The 18,038-nt window shown below is 42.8% G+C and overlaps 1 protein-coding gene across 3 annotated transcripts in view; it reads left to right on the top strand.

The window, feature by feature from the left end:
- Positions 1–2,218: 2,218 nt before the first annotated feature.
- The window catches only part of NMT2 (N-myristoyltransferase 2), a 55,852-nt gene continuing 40,032 nt past the window's right edge, over positions 2,219–18,038 (top strand). For 2 of the 3 annotated variants that reach the window (XM_067562278.1, XM_067562276.1), the window contains exons 1-2: positions 2,219–2,384; positions 14,719–14,854. In XM_067562278.1, the coding sequence (XP_067418379.1) occupies positions 2,275–2,384; positions 14,719–14,854 (246 nt within the window). In that variant the 5' untranslated portion in view covers positions 2,219–2,274. The remainder of the gene's footprint in view (positions 2,385–14,718; positions 14,855–18,038) is intronic. The other variant, XM_067562277.1, reaches the window with a different exon arrangement.

Genomic DNA, 18,038 nt, shown 5'->3' with positions numbered 1-18,038 from the left:
GAGTATGGAACAGCTTCCATATGAGGAGAGATGAAAAAGACAGACTGTTCAGCTAAGAAAAGAGAAGACTAAGGGAGGATATGAAGAAAGAGACTAGGGAAGAGTTATTTATGTCTTCACCTAACACAAGAACTAGGGGACACCCAATAAATTAATAGGCAGCAGGTTTAAAGCAACCAAAAGGAAGTACTTCTTCAGACAATGCACAGACAACCTGTGGAATTCATTGCCAGGGATGTTCTGAAGGCCAAAAGTATAACTAGGCTCAAAAAAGAATTAGATAAGTTCATGAAAGATAGGTCCTTCAGTGGCTATTAGCCAGCAAGGATGCAACCCCATGCTCTGGGTGTCTCTAAACTGCCGACTGACAGAAGGGGTGATCACTTAAAATTGCTCTGTTCTGTTCATTCTGTCTGAAGCATCTGGCACTGGCTGTTGTCAAAGACAGGATATTGGGCTAGATGGACCATTGTTCTGACCCAGTATGGCCAGTCTTATGTTCTTCAGGGCACCTTGAGCTCCCTGGTTCTTTGTTACTGGCACACAACAGTTTAGCCCTGCTCTACACTGAAATTTAAATTGACCTAGTTATGTTGCTCAGGAATGTGAAAAATTCACACCCAAATGCTGTGGTTAAGTCAACCTATCCCCTGGTGTAGACATGGCTAGACTGACAGAAGAATCTGTCCATTGACCTAGTGACTGTCACTCAGAGATGTAGATTACCAGCATTAATGGAAAAAACATTTCCATCAATGTAGGAAGCATCTAAAATACACTACAGCAGAATAGCCCATAGTGAAGACATGCCCTTAGTCTCTTGAGGACTGTAATGCTTTAGTCTAACTAAAGACTTTGGCCTTAGTATAGGGATATCTGGGTTGATATTATTAAAACAGAACTATACAATTCATGAGCCACGCTCTGATAGCACTAAGCTGTACCAGAGGGTGTATCATTCAGACATTGGGGCACTTCTTGGGTGGCTGTAGGCAGCAAGACCCCAATCCTGCTGTGACTCTAGGAGCTCTTAATGTCCACTGGCATAAGGTACACTGTCTCTCATCAGAACCAACCAACTCATTACATCCAACAATCTTGCCATGGTATTTATCTAAAAGGTATTGTGTAAGGTATCATATGAAACCTAATAACATGCTGGTTATTAATATCATTGCCAAATACATATGTTAACTTTATATGTGAAGTTTAGAACGCTCTATGATGTTTCTAGAACACATTTACAACCAAACAGCTTAACCTAGGTAAAAGTGATAAAACAGGTCTGCCCTAGACTAAGGAATGTGGATTTCTAGAAAGCTAACAGGTTGGAGTGTTTTACTGTCTCTGCAGAGGCACCCAACTTTACACTTTTTCTGTGGGGATCCTGTAAGAGAGACTGGTCCTGCAAAGGCACCGCTTGACAAAGCCCTGGCTGGGATGATTTAGTTGGCATTGGTCCTGCTTTGAGCAGGGGGTTCAACTAGATGACCTCCTGGGATCCCTTCCAACCCTAATATTCTATGATTCTATACAGTAAGACAATTTGGGGGCAAATGCAGGGCTAGAAGCCTGCAAGGAGTAACCAGAGTGGGCAAAGCCAGGGTGAGGCTGTGGGCTCCTGGCAGGCCATTGGGGTCTGTGCACTGGACCCAAGCTGCACAAGGCACACTATGATGACCCAACCCCTTACTGGCCTAGGTGAACCCAAAACGTCACACCAATAAGCTCCAGAGGGGCAGAAGGCTGCCGGTGCCTTAGTTTGCTGTAGGCCTGAGACCCAGGCTGACCTGAGCATCGAGCCGTACATTTCAAACAGCCAGAGCAGCCCCTTTAGTGCACCGGAGGCAGGCCAGAGGGCAAGCTCCAGATCCGGCTTCCAGACGCTCCCAGCAGTGTGGAGGTGTTTGGTGCAGGCCCCAGCTCGGGTCAGCGTGTCCCGGACGCGGGGTGAATTCCAGCTCTAGCCGGCAAGGGCCTGTGTCCAGCTCCGGCCCCTCTCCGAGGGTTGCGGCGGGGGGGCTGAGCCGGGTGCATCAGTTCTTTGGCAAGTGGCACCAACCGTGCGGGATCCATGAGCCGGCGGGGCTCGTGCGGCCATCACCTGCCGGCCGAGGGGCGGGGGCGGCAGACGGCCCGCGGGCTCGGCGCTCCCCGAGCAGGGGGAGGACAGCAGCTAGAGGGAGCTCCTCCTGGCCGCTTCTGCCTGTGCGCCCCGGTTCCTTTCATAGGCTTCCAGTTCCAGTCCCTGCGCCCCGCCCTTCTTCCCCCGTGATGGCGGAGGACAGCGAGTCTGCGGCCAGCCAGCAGAGCCTGGAGCTGGATGACCAGGACACCTGCGGCATCGACGGCGACAATGAGGAGGAGGCCGAGCACGCCAAGGGGTAGGCGGCAGCGGGCAGCCAGCGTGGCTGAGCCGGCGCGTCCGGCTCCGGGCGCGGGGCTGAGGTGAAGCGCTGGCCTCTCTCCAGCCCGGCCCCTCGCTGCAGCGGGGCCCGGGGGCGCTCGGGTAGGGGCAGCGGCCCAGGTGCAGCGAGGGGCCCTGAGGCGCGTCCCGCCGGCCGGGCTGGAGCAGCGCAGGGTGGCGGTTGTGCCGGGAGGGAGGAGCGGGAAGGCAGCCACTGCTAGCCCCGCGCCTCCGTGTAGCCTGAAGCGGCCCAGCGGCGGGGCCTGCCTGTAGGGGGCGGCGGCGTGGGGCGGGGAGGTGTCAGCGAGCGGCTGTCAGCAGGCAGGATCCGCGCTGCGGGGCCTCCACGGAGGTGACAGGCATCGCTGCCTCCCGGCTCCGCGCCGCTCCCGCCTGGCTCTGCCCTGCTGGGCGATGCTTGCTGCAGCGCCCGCCTGCCTGCGAGCCTGGCTGGGGGAGCCGAGCGCCCACCCCCCATCAGTTTCCTCCGAGGCCGGCCCTGGCCTTCTGCGGGCATCGCGGCCACCCGGCTGAGCCCCTTGGCGGGAGATTGACCCGGTTCCTGCGCGAGGCACGAAGGGGATGTGCTTGGCGACCGTCCTGTTTGCAGCGTCTCCTGAGTTAGGTGAGGTGCAGTATTTGTCTGTGTGTAAACACAAGACTAGCTCAGGCGACTCGAGCGAGATGCCCTTGTTTCCAGCAGGAGGTGGCCTTGAGTTGAAGGGTGTAGCCGGCAGAATGTCTCTGAAGAAGCACATTGTCCCTAGGATAACTCGGGGAACAAGGTCAAATACTGGCAAATCCGTACATAAGCGCCATCCCCATTAAAAAATCAACTTTAACCCGCCCTGCATAGTGGGATGTGAGATACCACAAATATTTCCTCATACATAGAATAGCCCTGTGAAAGAAAGGGGTAAAAGTTGGCATTTTAATGACTTCCAATTTAGGAAGGATAGTGTCTATTGCAGGGATGCTGGAACAGTTTTTATAGCGAGGGTGCTGAGAGCCATTGAACCGAACTGTAAACTCAGTATATAATGGAAACCACTTTAAGCCAGAGGGTGCAGAAGCACCCCCTATTTCCAGCATCTATGCTAGTCTATTGTGATTTTACTTACCATGATTTTTCTACTTAGTGCCTCTAGAAAACTCTTCTAATTCACTGATGACATGTGTCCCTATTTTCTCCCACCTGTTTTTGTTTATAGCATTCAAATGAATGGCAAATATACAAATTTCCTGAATGATCAGGATAGATTCTGTGGAGCAAATATGAAGATATTTTCAGGACACTTGCATTATCCATCTCGGCCCTGTCATTCACTAAATGAAAATAATCCGTCAAGTCAACACCACCAACTGTCCAAAAAGAAATGTCCTCTATAAATCCACTTGCAATTGGAATAGGGCATGAGTTTTGTCTCAAGACATTTATACTGCAAATATATTTTAATAGCAGTCATTTCTCCTTATTATCACTTTCTAAAAATTCCTCTTACTGTAGATTAGACTTTGTCTCCAGTTTTTGGATGAGAAACAAGACAGTCAGTCTTCTTATATACAGTCCTGATCTCGCAAAGGGATCCAAATGTGCGCTTTCCTTACACCTGCTCAGTCTCATTGACTTCGGTGGGGGCATAAAGGGCCTCCCGAGGATCTCGCTGTAGGATTGGGGCACTGGGGGGAAACATTTTAAGAGTTAATTACATTCAAATTTACATTCTCATCATTTGGATTAGAAATATGTTGGCAAAGGGAAAATACTGTTGCAATTAGGAGTGGCCCGGTGACCTAAAATAGAAATAGGTTAGCTTAGAAAACCACTATACAAATATCTTCTAAGTCATTAATTTCTTAGTCATTTGATAGGCAGCATTTCCACAGGTGTTTTATAATTGAGAATGTAGAATATTTGTATGCTGTTCGTTGTCTACTGCCCATGGGACTGGCTTGGAAACAAATCTGCTCTGCACCTTAAGTGTGATGTAAAAAATCTTTAACATTTAGCAAGACCGACTTCAGTTTTTCTTGTATTGCAACTTCCTCAGCATATTCATGCCATGCATATTAAAATAGCTGTGTCAAAAATAATCATAGTAATATACATTTGGAATATTAAAAAAGGGAAGAAATTGTGCTGGACCTACTTAGAATTTAAATTCTGTTTGTTTGAAAGAAAATTCCAGCATTTCATAATTTCTAAATACATGAAATTAATACTACTGAAAATATAGTATGATTATACGTTATTGTCAACAATGGGTCACAATGACATTCCAGGCCAGTTCAATAGCCTAATAATGGTTGTCTAGAATGCATGCTTGGTAACTTAACTATTTGTGGTCCAATTTCTCTTCTGTTTTTATTGCTTTTCCTTGCTTGATCTGTGTCTGCCCTATAATAGAAGTCCAGTTTTCCAAGCCATTCATCTGGGCTTCTTCATAAGCATAGTGAGCGCAAAAAGCAGTGTTTAAATAAGAGCAATGGTACAAATAATTGCACTTTCCTACATGTTGATTCATAATTTGCAACAGTAGTTGCAAAGCAAGGTGTCTGCAGTCCTTAAGTAAGAAATAACATGGCCATGGGCTGTACAAGATTCTTTCTGCCATCTGTTAAGTATTTTGATGAGTTCTCTACATAAGCTGGTTTTTAATGGGTGAGCAATAATGAAAAATAGGATACTTTCAGATACTAGAAAGTTTAACAAAATGAGTGGCTAGATCACTCCAGTATAAAAAAAACCTGAGTGATGGGTGTTGTTAGTTTCGTAGGACTTAAAGTATATAAAGTCAGGTATGAAATTTCAGAATTACTGCTGTGTTTTCTCATCATTTTTGGCATGATATATTCTATTACTTGGAAATTTTCTGTAACATTTTGTCAGCCGAGGTACTCAATCAAATTCCAACAGATATTGCATTGAAAAGCCATATCAGAAACTACTAGTTGAAAACCATGGGTGCAATTTGTAAAGTCATGTACGTGAAAAATGTGAAAATGGCTGAGAACTTAAAAATTGGAGAGTAACAGACTGTGAATTCCAGTGATGGTTAAACCTGGTGATACAAGCATAGTTGAGAGCTCTGTTTAGAGAAACGGTTTCCTTCACTTCCGCAATTCAACAGATACTCTTGGCCTCAGAGTGATGTTTGGGGGTGGTTGTGTGGGCGGTTGTGTTGATTTGTGTATGGGTTGTGTAGTTCTGGGAGTTTTATGTAGGTGGCAAATGAAGGGTGTGTGTTGTTGTGAGGGACTGCATGTGTTTGGAGTTACTGTGTGTGTTGCAAAAACGAGAGTTCTGTGGCACTTTAAAGGCTAACAAATTTAATTTTTGTAGGCATAAGCTTTCGTGAGACTCAGCTCACTTCATCAGATGCAGAGGTAGAATGATACAGTAAATAGGAAACATAGATATACAAGTGCATAGAGAACAATGGGGGAGGTGGATGGAAGATGGGTACTTGAGGGCTAATGACAGTCATTGAGTAGGAGGTGAGAATGGGTGAGCAAAGCAATTACCTCTTGTAATGAGAGAGCCATTCCAAATCTCTGTTTAAACCCAGTTTGAATGTGTCAAGTTTGCAGATCATTTCTAACTCAGCAGTTTCTCTTTGAAGTCTGTTTTTGGAGTTTTTTTGGAGAAGTACAGTGACTTTCAGGTCAGTGACAGTGTGCCCTGGGAGATTAAAGTGTTCTCCCACTGGTTTATGGATGTTATTATTTTTTATGTCTGATTTGTGTCCATTTATCCTTTTGCGTAGTGATAGTCCAGTTTGGCCAATGTACATTGCAGAGGGGAGTTGCTGGCACATGATGGAATATATATCATTAGTGGATGTAGAGGTGAATGAGTCCCTTATGGTGTGATTGATGTGGTTAGGACCAGTGATGTTGTCACTAGAGTCGATGTGTGATGTGTGGGCAGAGCTGGCAACGGGGTTTGTTGCAGGGATAGGTTCCTGGGTTGGACTTTTTGTAGGGTGTATGGTTGCTGGTGAGTATTTGCTTCAGGTTGGGGGGCTGTCTGTAAGCTAGGATGGGTGTGTGCTGGTTGTGCTGTTGAATGAGTGGTTTTGAGGAATTGTGGCAGTTAGGCCAAGTCATCCATCATCTCTACAGTCTCCCTCATACAACCAATGACATTATTGCATGCAAATTAGCTGTAGAATAAGGGTGTTGGTGGGTTGAGTGATCTCTAATATCACAAAGGTCTAGGATTCCTGGCATGGCATAGCTATATGCCTTACTGTCACATGGGTGTAATTTGTAAGTCAAAATGGCTGAGAACTTAAAAACTGGACAGTAACATATCATGAATCTCAGTGATGATTGAACCTGGTGATATTCTGAACAAAAAGAGCTAATACCCATTCTTGTGGCTGTTTCCATCATATCACACTGACTATACAGAATTTATAGGATTCAGAGTGACAATCCTGGAATCTTATTATCCAGATCAGTGGTTCCCAGCCTTTTCTCTGCCGTGGCACACCTTGATACCTTTTGTTACTTTGACCACCCCACCATGTAGTCTCCAAATGAACTCATGAATATTCATGAGCCAATCCAGAACTCTTCAAGTAGTTTTTCAAAACATTCCGTGGTACACCTGCTCAGAGCTGATGGCGCATCAGTGTGTCATGGCACACCAATTGGGAAACACTGATCTAGATCAACGGTTCCCAATCTGTAGTCTGCGGACCCCTGGTGGTCCATGAGGCTACTACAGGGGGTCTGTGGAAAAGAAAAATAACAACATCCTCGCCAAGGAAATGTACAATTTCAAATTCATAATTTCATATAGTTTCTAAAAACCTACTACTGTAATTTATTTTTCAACTAGTAGCGTGAGGTGGTCTGTGAAATGTTTGGAGGTTGAGAAGGGGTCTGCACACTCGAAAAGGTTGGGGACCACTGATCTAGATTTCAGCAAAATATAACAGTATTTTAGCATTCTGCTCTAGAACTGGGAAATTCAACATCCCCATACAAATTCCCTCCTCTCCCTCCTACTGTGATGTTTTTGCTTTTGATGTTACTCTAAAATTTGCTTTGAGATTTCAGATTAGTTCCTATTGTACAGATGTGCTATGGAGTATTTACAAGCTACCTGGGTGCTTTAAAATATGGTCATGTCAAGTGTCTTGCTGAGTTTGGAATAGTCTGCATTACTGGTACTGAATATTTAATCTTATTCTGTCTCAGACTTCACTTTTCTTATAGGAGGGGTATTGTTTATCATGTGTCAGTCTTTGGTGTGATTGCTATGTAAAATAAATCACTTCTTCAAACTGTAGCTTGACATTTAAAATTGGGTCATATGCTGTTGACCATAAATAGTGCTGTGACAGAGTGAAGACGGGGTTTTTGTTTTTTGGGGTTTTTTTTAATATGCTGTGGACAGCAGAAGGCAGGATGAGTCTTCAATAGAAAATAATACAGGACTCTCAGGGATGCAAGTATCTGCTCTACACATCTGGTCTCATTTTTCAGGACACAAGATTATGTATGTTATGTGACTCTCACGTGCTAGTCTCCTTTTTCTCCCATCTATGCAATTTGTTCCTGTTAGTTTGCTGTTTGCTGCACTCTGTTCCACTTCCTAGGAAAGGACTGTTTACAAAACAGCTTCATTAGAAAATGTAGTTTAAAATGGGATTAAATAAATTAACTCGGTTTTTAAATACACAGTTTACTTGACCCCTCCCCCTCATTGCCCTTTTTCTGTGAGGCCTTTCAGTCTATTCTCAATGGCTCTTTGCATAGGAATTCTGAGAGAGAGGGCACAGACAGAGAATTTTCAATAGACAGGTTCAGAAAGATTGTAAACATCCATATGAAATGCTCCTATGAGGTTTTTTAAAAACACTGTAATAGAATACTAAGATATAACATTGCTCAATGGCAGTTTTATAAACATGTTTTTTCTCTAAGAATTTTTAAAAAATAATATTTAAAGACATGTGTATCTCAAAGTTCTGTTTTAATCTGGAGCTTGGCATACAAAGTCTGAGTCCTGGAGTGCATTCTTAAAATGGGAATTGCAGTGGAAAGGGGTAGAAGAAACACATTAGTTTAACTGTCTGTATGACACTTCTGGTTTATTGCTAAGATGTAATTTTTGAAGAAAGTAGTACATTTCCAAACATTAAAATTCATGGAAATGAAATCAGTTAACCCAAAAACGTTCACCTCGCTACTGTTGTGTTAACAGTAAAATTCAAAGGACCTTAAATCAAGGCTTTCTGATTCAAATATTTTCTCTCTTGAAATGGTTATGGTCTAAAGGGAGAGGGGAAACTCCCAGGATCTTAATATTGATTTTTTTTTAAATATAGAAACTGAGCCAAATATATCCCTAGGGTGTAAATATTATAACTCCAGAATTCTGTGAAATCAAATCCATTTACATCAGATATGAATTTGATCTTATATCACAGAATTAATTTAAAGAAATCTTTGTGGTCCCCTAAAAACAGTGCTTTTGTACACTGCTATTAACTGATGCAGAGCTAAAAAACACCGTTTGGAAGAACGGTACAGGTCAAGGCATCGGCAGCCAAAATGACCATAAACATCTGAAAGACAGGCTTGTTTCTGAAGTACAGAAATTTTTAACTTAAATTTACAGGTAGTGGCAATTTTTAATAGCGATGTTGGTATTTGAAAAAGCTAGTTTTGTTGAGGGGATATTGGGTATTCAGCAATACAATTTAAAATGTGCTTTGGGAAAGATGTTAAGATCCATTCAAATACGAGAAAAAACAGCAATTGCCTGTCTGGGGATAATATCCAATACTTTGCACTTCTGTGGCCTCTTCTATTGGAGAATATGAAAATTTTGCACAGATTTTCCTGAATTAAGCTTCTCAACAGCCATCTAAGGAAACTAGGTATTCACATTTCTCAGAGGATGGAACAGAATCTGAGAAAGGCTAAGGCCCACCCTTAAAAAAATGTGCATGCACTTTCTCATGCTCCTGCAAAACAGCAGATGTGAATGCACAAGTAGGAAGGAATGCGTGGGCGAAATCACAAATTTACATGTATAACTGTTATAGATGTTTGTAAAAATGTGGGCCTAAATAACTTACCCAAGGTCACACAATGAGTCTGTTTCTGTGGCAAACTTAGTCTACTTTGGGGCAGAGCCAGGTCTCTTGACACTCTGCTTTTACCTTAACTAAGGCCTGATCTACACACACTTTTTGTAAAAGTATAAATATTTTAATTAAGGATTCCATTTTTTTAACTGATATGCTAGTACATTTTCCTGTGTGGTTCAGTTAAAGGTGTGCTGTACCAGAATTGCTTATTCCTCTTCCTGTGTGGGCATACCCTTTATATCTATATAGTTGTATTCACACAGTTGTACCTCTTTAACTATGCAAGTATAGTATAGAAGGGCAGCTGGGTCAAATTTCACTGCCATTGTGATTACGCAGCTGAAGCAATGCTCTGATGGCAGCTGTACAGGTTTAGCATGGGACCACTGCTTAAAAGTGGTCAGGGGCATGGAACGTTAAGCAAGTGCAAAAACCTTGGGGGGAGAGGAGTTTGCCCCCCTCAACTCCTCCTAATTGGTGACCCTATTGAATGGGTGCAGAATCAAGCCCTAAGAGACTACAAAAACTAGATAGTTAACCATGGTATGTAAATAAACAACTGTTCAGGTACAAATATGTTGTGTATGTGGCATGCCCTTTGAACTTCTACCTTATAGGATATATATGCCCGCATGTAGCTACTATAGTATGAATGTGACTTATGTGCTGGACTTGCTGAGGAAAGACTAATACTCTCTCGACGCCCAGCCCACTTACAGTTCAGTAGTTTGAAGAGACCTAGAAATATTGAAGGTAGAGGCTTGTTTGTCATTGCTTTTGCTCTCAGCTCTGCATAGTCATTGTTTCTAACTTGTGTTAGACAAGCCTCCAGAGTCAATAGATGTCCCTGACCACTTCTGGATCTTTCTGCTGCAAACATGCCTGAAGAAAAGTGAGATGAAGGACAAACAGATCTGTCTTTTAAAATGTTTTATGGTCTGTGAAATGTAACGGTAATGAAAGGCCGATAGAAGCAGCTGACTCTACAGAGCATCCCTGCTTCTGAACATTTCTGTTGTCTGGACATCATATCAAAGAGAGAAAAATATTTCTTTTGTAACAAACATTGTGAACATTCTAAATTTAGAAGTTGTGAACCAAAATTGGGGTTTGGGAAGAGGCATACTTTAAAAATGGTAGCAGAGGGGTTATTCAAACAAAATATTTTAGCACTTTTAAAGTTGCTGATCTGCTTTATTTTCCCCTCAGCTGAAAAACAGAAGTAGTCGAAAACAGAAATATGGGTCTGAACACCACCAAAAATGTAAACTAGTGTTCTCAACAATCATCTTTTCATATAAAGTCACACATGCTTAAGAAGGAAAAAAAAGCAACCCTGTGCAACCTGGTAAGAATGTTAGTAAGACCTGGCAAAGCTCCATTCTTTCCCTATCATTGCCCAACTGACATTTTTGAAGCGCAGTCATATCATTATTTAACTAAACCAAATAAAACATTGACCTTTTAATCATATTAACGGGCAAAATTCCACCCTGGTGTAAGTGGGAGTAGCTCCCAATGAAAAATATGTCAATTGCACCAACTTATCCTAGAGCTGAATTGGGCCCAATGTATGGTGGAAGTGCATGTTATAAGAACAATGTTTGTAGTCCCTCATACCAGAGCTATATTCATGGGTAATGCCACATTTGCAGTTCAGCTAAAGGACAAACTAGCATTATTCTTCTGTCATCACTAAGGTACTGTGGGAAAAGGCTAAGTTTAGTGGAAAAGCTCAAATCAACAGAAACAGTATTTAGTTAGGTATGTTTCCTAACATAAACAATATAGAAAATAACTGTTAATTTTGTTTAAAACTATAAGACACTCAAATGTTTTGCTTTTGCCATGGATTATGAAGTTCTTGGAACATTAGGTCTGCTTGCACACATTTTAACTCATAGCTATAACCTCTGTGTGGACCTTTGGGCCTGTTCTTTGTTTAAAGCATACGTGCACCAACAACTTAGCACCCAGGCCTACTAAATAATTTTAAGTGTGATTCTTTTAAACAAATGTATCTATTAACTGTCTAAGCTGCTGCAGCTCATTAGCATGATTCAAGAACTAAAATTCTCTCTGTGCCTCCTTATGCAGGTCAAACTGCTGCTGCTGCTTTGAGTAGATACAGCCGTGTATTCCACTTAGGTGTGTGCACACCCAGTGCTCTGGAGATGGAGAATTTTGCCTCGCAGTACCATACAGGGGCAGTGCTCGTGCCTTGTGGCCTTAGTGCCTTGACCCTCTTCAGTTTCTTCTTACCACCTGTGACTGGAGTCAGAGCTCTGTGTGGTCTTAATGTCACAACCTTCCACTGTTTTAGTGTCTTTTTCCTAGTTGTATTAGTTAGTAGTACCCTTAGTGTTAGTTAGGTTAGTGTTAGTTATACTTAGTTAAGTATTTCCCTGTGATGCCCTCACTGAGGTTTAAACATTGTATGTCATGTCGGGGAGCAATCCCCTACAGTGATCCCCACACTCAGTGCTTGCTGTGCTTGGCGAGGCCCACATCAAGGAGCAGTGTTTGATCTGTAGATAGTTCATGAAATGGACTCAGGTGGCTAGGGATCCTCACCTAAAGCAGCACCTGTTCGAACAGGCGATGTGGCCTGCTTCAACACTGAGGCCCTCGTCGGTCAGAGGTTACCCTCGGGTTCCAAGAATGCGGCTGCCTTGCACTACAGAGCAGGCGCCTCTCCTAAGCAATAAAGGTCTGTTCCCAGTTGAGTGTGCTGAGGAAAAAGTCACATAAGACCAGTTGAGATTGCTCCAGGGCTCGTGGGGGACTATGCATCAAGACTGCATATGAAACAGCTTCAGCTACACCTTCTTTATGGGTGCAAGCTCATTTTATGAGAGTGTGAGCTACATCAATAGCATTCTTAAGTGATATCTCAATATAAGATATTTGCATGGTCGTCAATACATATGTTTACAAACCGTTATGCCATTACTGCAGCATCCAGAGCAGATGCAAACTTTGGGAAGGCAGTTCTTGTTTAAATGGACTTTAAATGGACTGTAGGTACTGCTTGTGAATTGCCTAAATGGAATACACAGCTTCATCTACTCAAAGAAGAAATAACGGTTACTTACTGTAACTGTGGTTCTTCAAGACGTGATGCAGACGTATTCCAAAAACCGCCCTCTGTCCCTTCTGCATTGGTGTCTAGTCTCTAGGCTTTTGGTGTGAAGGGACTGAGGGGGGTTTGGGGTGGAGCAGCCTTATATAACCAGGGAAGGGGCTATGATCACGAGACACAAGCACTGCTCTTCTACGGGTACTGCTAGGCAAAATTCTCCAGCTCTGGTGTGCTGGATGTGCGCAAACTTAAGAGGAATACACATCTGCATCACATCTCAAAGAACCACAGTTACAGTCAGTAACTGTTTCTTTTGCAGAGCTCAAGGAAACATTCCACCTTCTCTCCTCTCCCCCTTTCTCCCAGCTCCCCATGTCTATGTCTGTCAAGATAGTTGTTGGGACCTGATCCATAGAGGTACTGAGCACCATCCTCATGTTTCTTCCTTCTCCTGTTTCAACTTCCATTGAACTCCAGTGGAGTTGCAGGGTTCAGCACCTCTCAGGATTGACCTTTCATACAAGGATGGATTTAGAGGACAAAGATATTACCATGCAGATGAGTGTTTACAGTGACTGGTTAGTACTTGCTTAAATACAGGCTTTCAGTCTTCAATTTGGTCATTTGGAGCTTTCTCAGGCCCTGGGGATGTGAGTATTGACCAGTGAAGCAATTGCTAAGAGTATAACCTTTAAACTGAGAGTGCAGTAAAGACAATCATGGATTTTACAGATATAGTTTTCATAAGGATTCATGATGGTTGCAACCCAATATGCTAATCCACTCGTTCCCATGACTTGACTTTGGCAGAATAGCCAAGTGGTCTTTTTTATATGCTGCCAATGTCCCTCACAGTCAAAGCTGTTTCTCATGTAGAATTAAAATACACAGTCTTTCTATTGTCCAGAGCAATAAAGCATCTAATATCTACCGTGGAGCCCATCATATACATATGGTTTTAGGTGGCTGTTAACTTCTCTTGGAGAGCATTCAGTTTGTGTTCTAGGGTCTTCCTCTTTCTATCTTGTCATTTTGTGTTTTCCTCTTTGTCTAATGACTATTACTACTATCCAATGGTGCGCTCTCCCACAATGTCTACAGGCTCTATTCTTGTATTTGGTCATTTGTTAATTGACTGCTCTCTTTACTTAAGGGGAAAAAGGGTTCAAGGTGTTACCAGCTAAAATGCGTTGGAGTCATAAGTGTAGGGTGCAGCTAGTGGAGGTTTTATGGGTTTTCCTTTAAATTTGATCCAGTAATTCTAATTGATAGCAACTCTTCTTTTACTCAGTGAGATTTGAGCAAGGTATATATCGTATGTTAAAAACAAAGTTCCCTGAAAAATTGCACAGAGTGTTTTCTGGTTGGATCCTTCTCTCTAATTCATTCTTTCCAAATTCTTTTGTCTCTGCAGAGTGAATATGAGTGGATAGCCAATGGACCATTGATAAGCATCAAGAGTATCTGAGAACATGGGGGAAGATTTTCAAAAGCATTTCTGGTATTTAGGAACACAAATCCCATTGACTTTCAATGGAGTCTGTGCTTCTAAATCCCAAAGGCACTTTTGAAAATCCCATCCATGATTCCTTGCTGGAAATATCAGAAATGTTCATTTTATGTTTGTGGTTATAGTGTTTCTAGTCCAGTGCAGAGTTACATTCTGAAACTTAAATGATTACTTTTGCAGACATACCAAAGGCAAGTTTGAGTTCTAGTGCATTACAGTATTTTATTTCTCTTCCTCATTAAAGTCTCCTGCCCATTTCTTTCTGCGAAATGGCTCCTGCTAAATAAAATAATTCAGAGAGACATTAAAAGTTCTGCATTTTATGTAGAAACTGTCACTTCATGTTTCTGCTAAATAAAACTCTGGAGGATGGCATTGCCTCTTGTATGGTGCCCAAATGCCCTGTAAATTACATGAATGGAAAGCGAATGATCAAGTTAACATAGAGAACCTTTCTGCAATTTACTGCTTTGTCTGGCCTGATTTATTTTTCCCCTTGTGCCACGTCTAACTGTAGAGATGGTGGTTTTCAAAACTTTACTTTCATGTATTTTAAACTTCGTGATATTGGGTTTTCTCATTTCACTTTCTCTGAATTTCCTGACAGAAGTCCTGGAGGAGATTTGGGAGCTAAGAAGAAGAAAAAGAAACAGAAGAGGAAAAAGGAGAAACCAAACTCTGGCGGCACCAAGTCAGATTCTGCATCTGACTCCCAGGAGATTAAAATTCAACAGCCTTCAAAAGTGAGAGCCTTGTTTTATTTTAACTTTTGTGGTTTCCTGTGAAAGTGGGTAATGCTGCCTTATCACTTAGTTGAATCAGGCATGGTTAGTTTGGATTATTATCATGATTACAAACAAAAGGACAAGAAACTATGTGAGATGGTAAGTACAGTAGTGGCAGTCTTTATAAGGCTGGCTCCGGTATGCTGGTGCTTACCATGGTGATATGTTCTGTGGAAGAAGGAGGTGATAGCTTTTTCAGGCAGTTAACCTTCAGATTGGTGGTGGCCTTGTAGCAGAGAATTTTAATCTGCAACTTGTAATGTTTCTATAGCATATTTTGTGTTTGATAAATTTGCCTCTAGGTTAGCCTGATTCTAACTTGTCCTGATGTATGTCCAGTTTCTCGAACAGTACAATGCCATCTGGTAGTGGATTTCAGTAGCAATGAGGCATGTCCATGCTGACTGCTGCACTTTGAATTAGATCTGTCTTCAGCAACTGCTGCTCCCATTTTATTTTTGAGGGAAAATGCCATAGGAAGCTTTTGTGTCATGGGCATCCACAGTTTGATAATGCAGGCCTCGGTTGGGCAAACAGGCAGCCAGCAGCCTTGAACTCCACTCCTAATTGGCATAAAATAGAGCCAGTTGCATCTGTCCTCTTTAGTACTGAGCTAGTCTATGGAGGCTCCAGATCCACCATGTGATGGTCCATTTTCACCTAATAGGCCCCTGCTCTAAATCAAAATGTCCCATCACACAGTGGGACATGTAGCCTCCACAGGCTCTGTGTTAAATATGATGTTGGCTGTGAGGCATGTTTGGGCTGTGGACCATGCTTTGACCACTTTATTCTAAGTAAAAGGGGAAAAACATGACTTTCTAAAATATGTAGCTTTAGTCATAAGAATTCCAAGTGATACAACTCTAGAAACATTATCCTGAGGAGTAACCTTCAGAGCATGATTGTATGTAAGTTCACAGACCATCACTTGTGCCAGAGTAGGTAGGTTGTCTCATCTGATTAATCCAAAGAAACTCATCCTCATGCCGTTGGTCCCCCATGTAAGATTTGTTAAGTGTAATAGTAGCATCAGTTTATTTCAGGGGGGAAATTGTGTTCTGTTTTGCTGGCATGCTGATATATTATGTATTGTCCACTCTCTAGGGCTTTTTCAATGTCACCTCCAGTGCTGTATGTGTGTTGCTTTTGTGCTAGGTTACATTTTTAAATATGTAGCAAGAACATATAGTATCACCAAGAACAATCACCTTTTAGTCTCCTTATGCTCTTTGATTTTTTTTTTCTTTAAAGAATGTCGGCTGTTTGGCATGATTCTGCACTATAATATGATGACTAATTACAACGATTATAGACAATAGACAGTAAACAGATTTGAGATTAGTTGCTTATAGTAAGGTCAGCTAAAAAGATATTAGAATTTTTACTGCCTTTCTGAAGTAAAGATGTAGTTACTATTATGTTTTGAACTGTGTATTTTACAATACATAAAGTTTTAAAACTAAGCAAAAATTGTTCTTGACCACAGAATTAACTGAGAGATTTAACACTTTGTAATAAAATGATATGGGGGAAGTAATCTGATTAAAAACAGGGATTGTGAGCTGTCATGGAGACTATAGCCCATGCATCAGAATTCATTAGTTAACTATAAAGTAAAGATTCTGTAAATTCACTAATCTTGGCAGCCTCACTTCTAGGATGTTAAGAAGTAGTTGGCCTTTGACCTCATGTTACATAGCTCCTGTCTACCTTTCTAGAGAAACTAACTCTCTAATCAGAACAGCCAGATACTAGGTCTCTATCTAGTCTGTAGCACCATGTTTCACAAATTGGTTTATATCAGTAGCAAGTACAGTTAAGCCCTGTGTATGCTGGCCAGGGAAAGTGGATAATTGCCCTTCTGTCAAGAATTATATTTACTCGCTATTCACCGTGGTGGAGGCGAGCACGTACTGCAGCCAGGCCAGTCTCCTCAGAGACCAGGTAGGGGTGAGGGAGGGGGAGGGCATCAAAGCCCTCAGTCAAGGAGCATAATGGAGGGGCTGCAGCATGACTTTGTCCTTCTTCTGCTCCTCCTGAAGCTCCACAAGCCTCTGCAGCATGTCTGCCTGGTCCCGCATGATTCGCAGCATCTCCTGCGTGGTACTGCGATCATGCTCCATCAATTCTCTGCGAGTCTCCCTGTCCATGTCCATATTCCGGGACAAGGTGAGCCGTCATGCTCTTTGCTTTGTCTCTGCGGCTGCTGAAGCGTTCATGAGCTTGCAAAACATGTCATCTCTTGGTTTTTTTTTTTCCTCTTTCTAATCTGTGATAGTCTTTCCACAGCATTTCTTGAGGGTGGGGCCAAGGCGGAGGTGTCTACAGAATTAAAAAAAAAAAAACAAGGTAGCCCCTGTTAGCATAGTGAAGAAAATGATACAACTGCAACACTGTAGACAATAATCGCCATGCAGTGCACAGGGCAAACACAGAGCCTCGTTCCATTCCTGATGTCCCAGAAGGGTCTGCACGCTGTGCCCTTACAAAGAGGCTCTGAGGACAGCGTGGTGGGCGGCGGGATCTCTGCCGGTATTTTAAACCCTCACAGAGAGGAACTGCGGAGAGCGTGGGCGGGAGGGAAGGAAGTCTCTGCAAGTATTTTAAACATGCGCAGTGTGCCCGTACAGAGAGACACTACGGACAGTTGGTGGGGGGAGTCTCTGCTGGTATTTTAAACCCTTACAGGGAGGAACTGCAGAGAGCGTGGGAGGGGGGTGGGAGGGTGGAAGTCTCTGCTTAAACCAAAGATTTGCTGGATTCAGCGGGGTACCAGCAGTGTTCTACCATGATGCAGGCTCCCTTGATTGCAGCAAAGTATCCTACCATGGAGGGAGGAACAAGGCAGCCCTCCCTTGAAAACTTTTGCGAAGGATAACAGATTATATACATGAAAGTTGCTGTGAGATATCAACTGATATTAAACGTAGCATTTCTCATCACATAAAGAAACTGTTCCCTGGGTAACCCCCCCCAGTACAGTCACCGAAATGCCTGAAATCCCCTTCGTGCCCGCCCCACCCAATGTAAAAGGACAGAACTGCTAAGAAGAAAAAAAACCTCACCAGATGTGCCTTCCCTGGGATCATTAGTGCTGTCCTGTGTGGTGCTAGACTGCTCTGGGGTCAGGAATATGTCC

Source organism: Emydura macquarii, unplaced genomic scaffold (assembly GCF_026122565.2).
Source record: "Emydura macquarii macquarii isolate MOO-44397 ecotype Brisbane River unplaced genomic scaffold, CSIRO-AGI_Emac_v2 contig_2422, whole genome shotgun sequence".
Taxonomy (NCBI): Eukaryota; Metazoa; Chordata; order Testudines; family Chelidae; genus Emydura; species Emydura macquarii.
The sequence above is the reverse complement of the archived record's forward strand: the minus strand, read 5'-3'. Positions and strand labels throughout refer to the sequence as shown.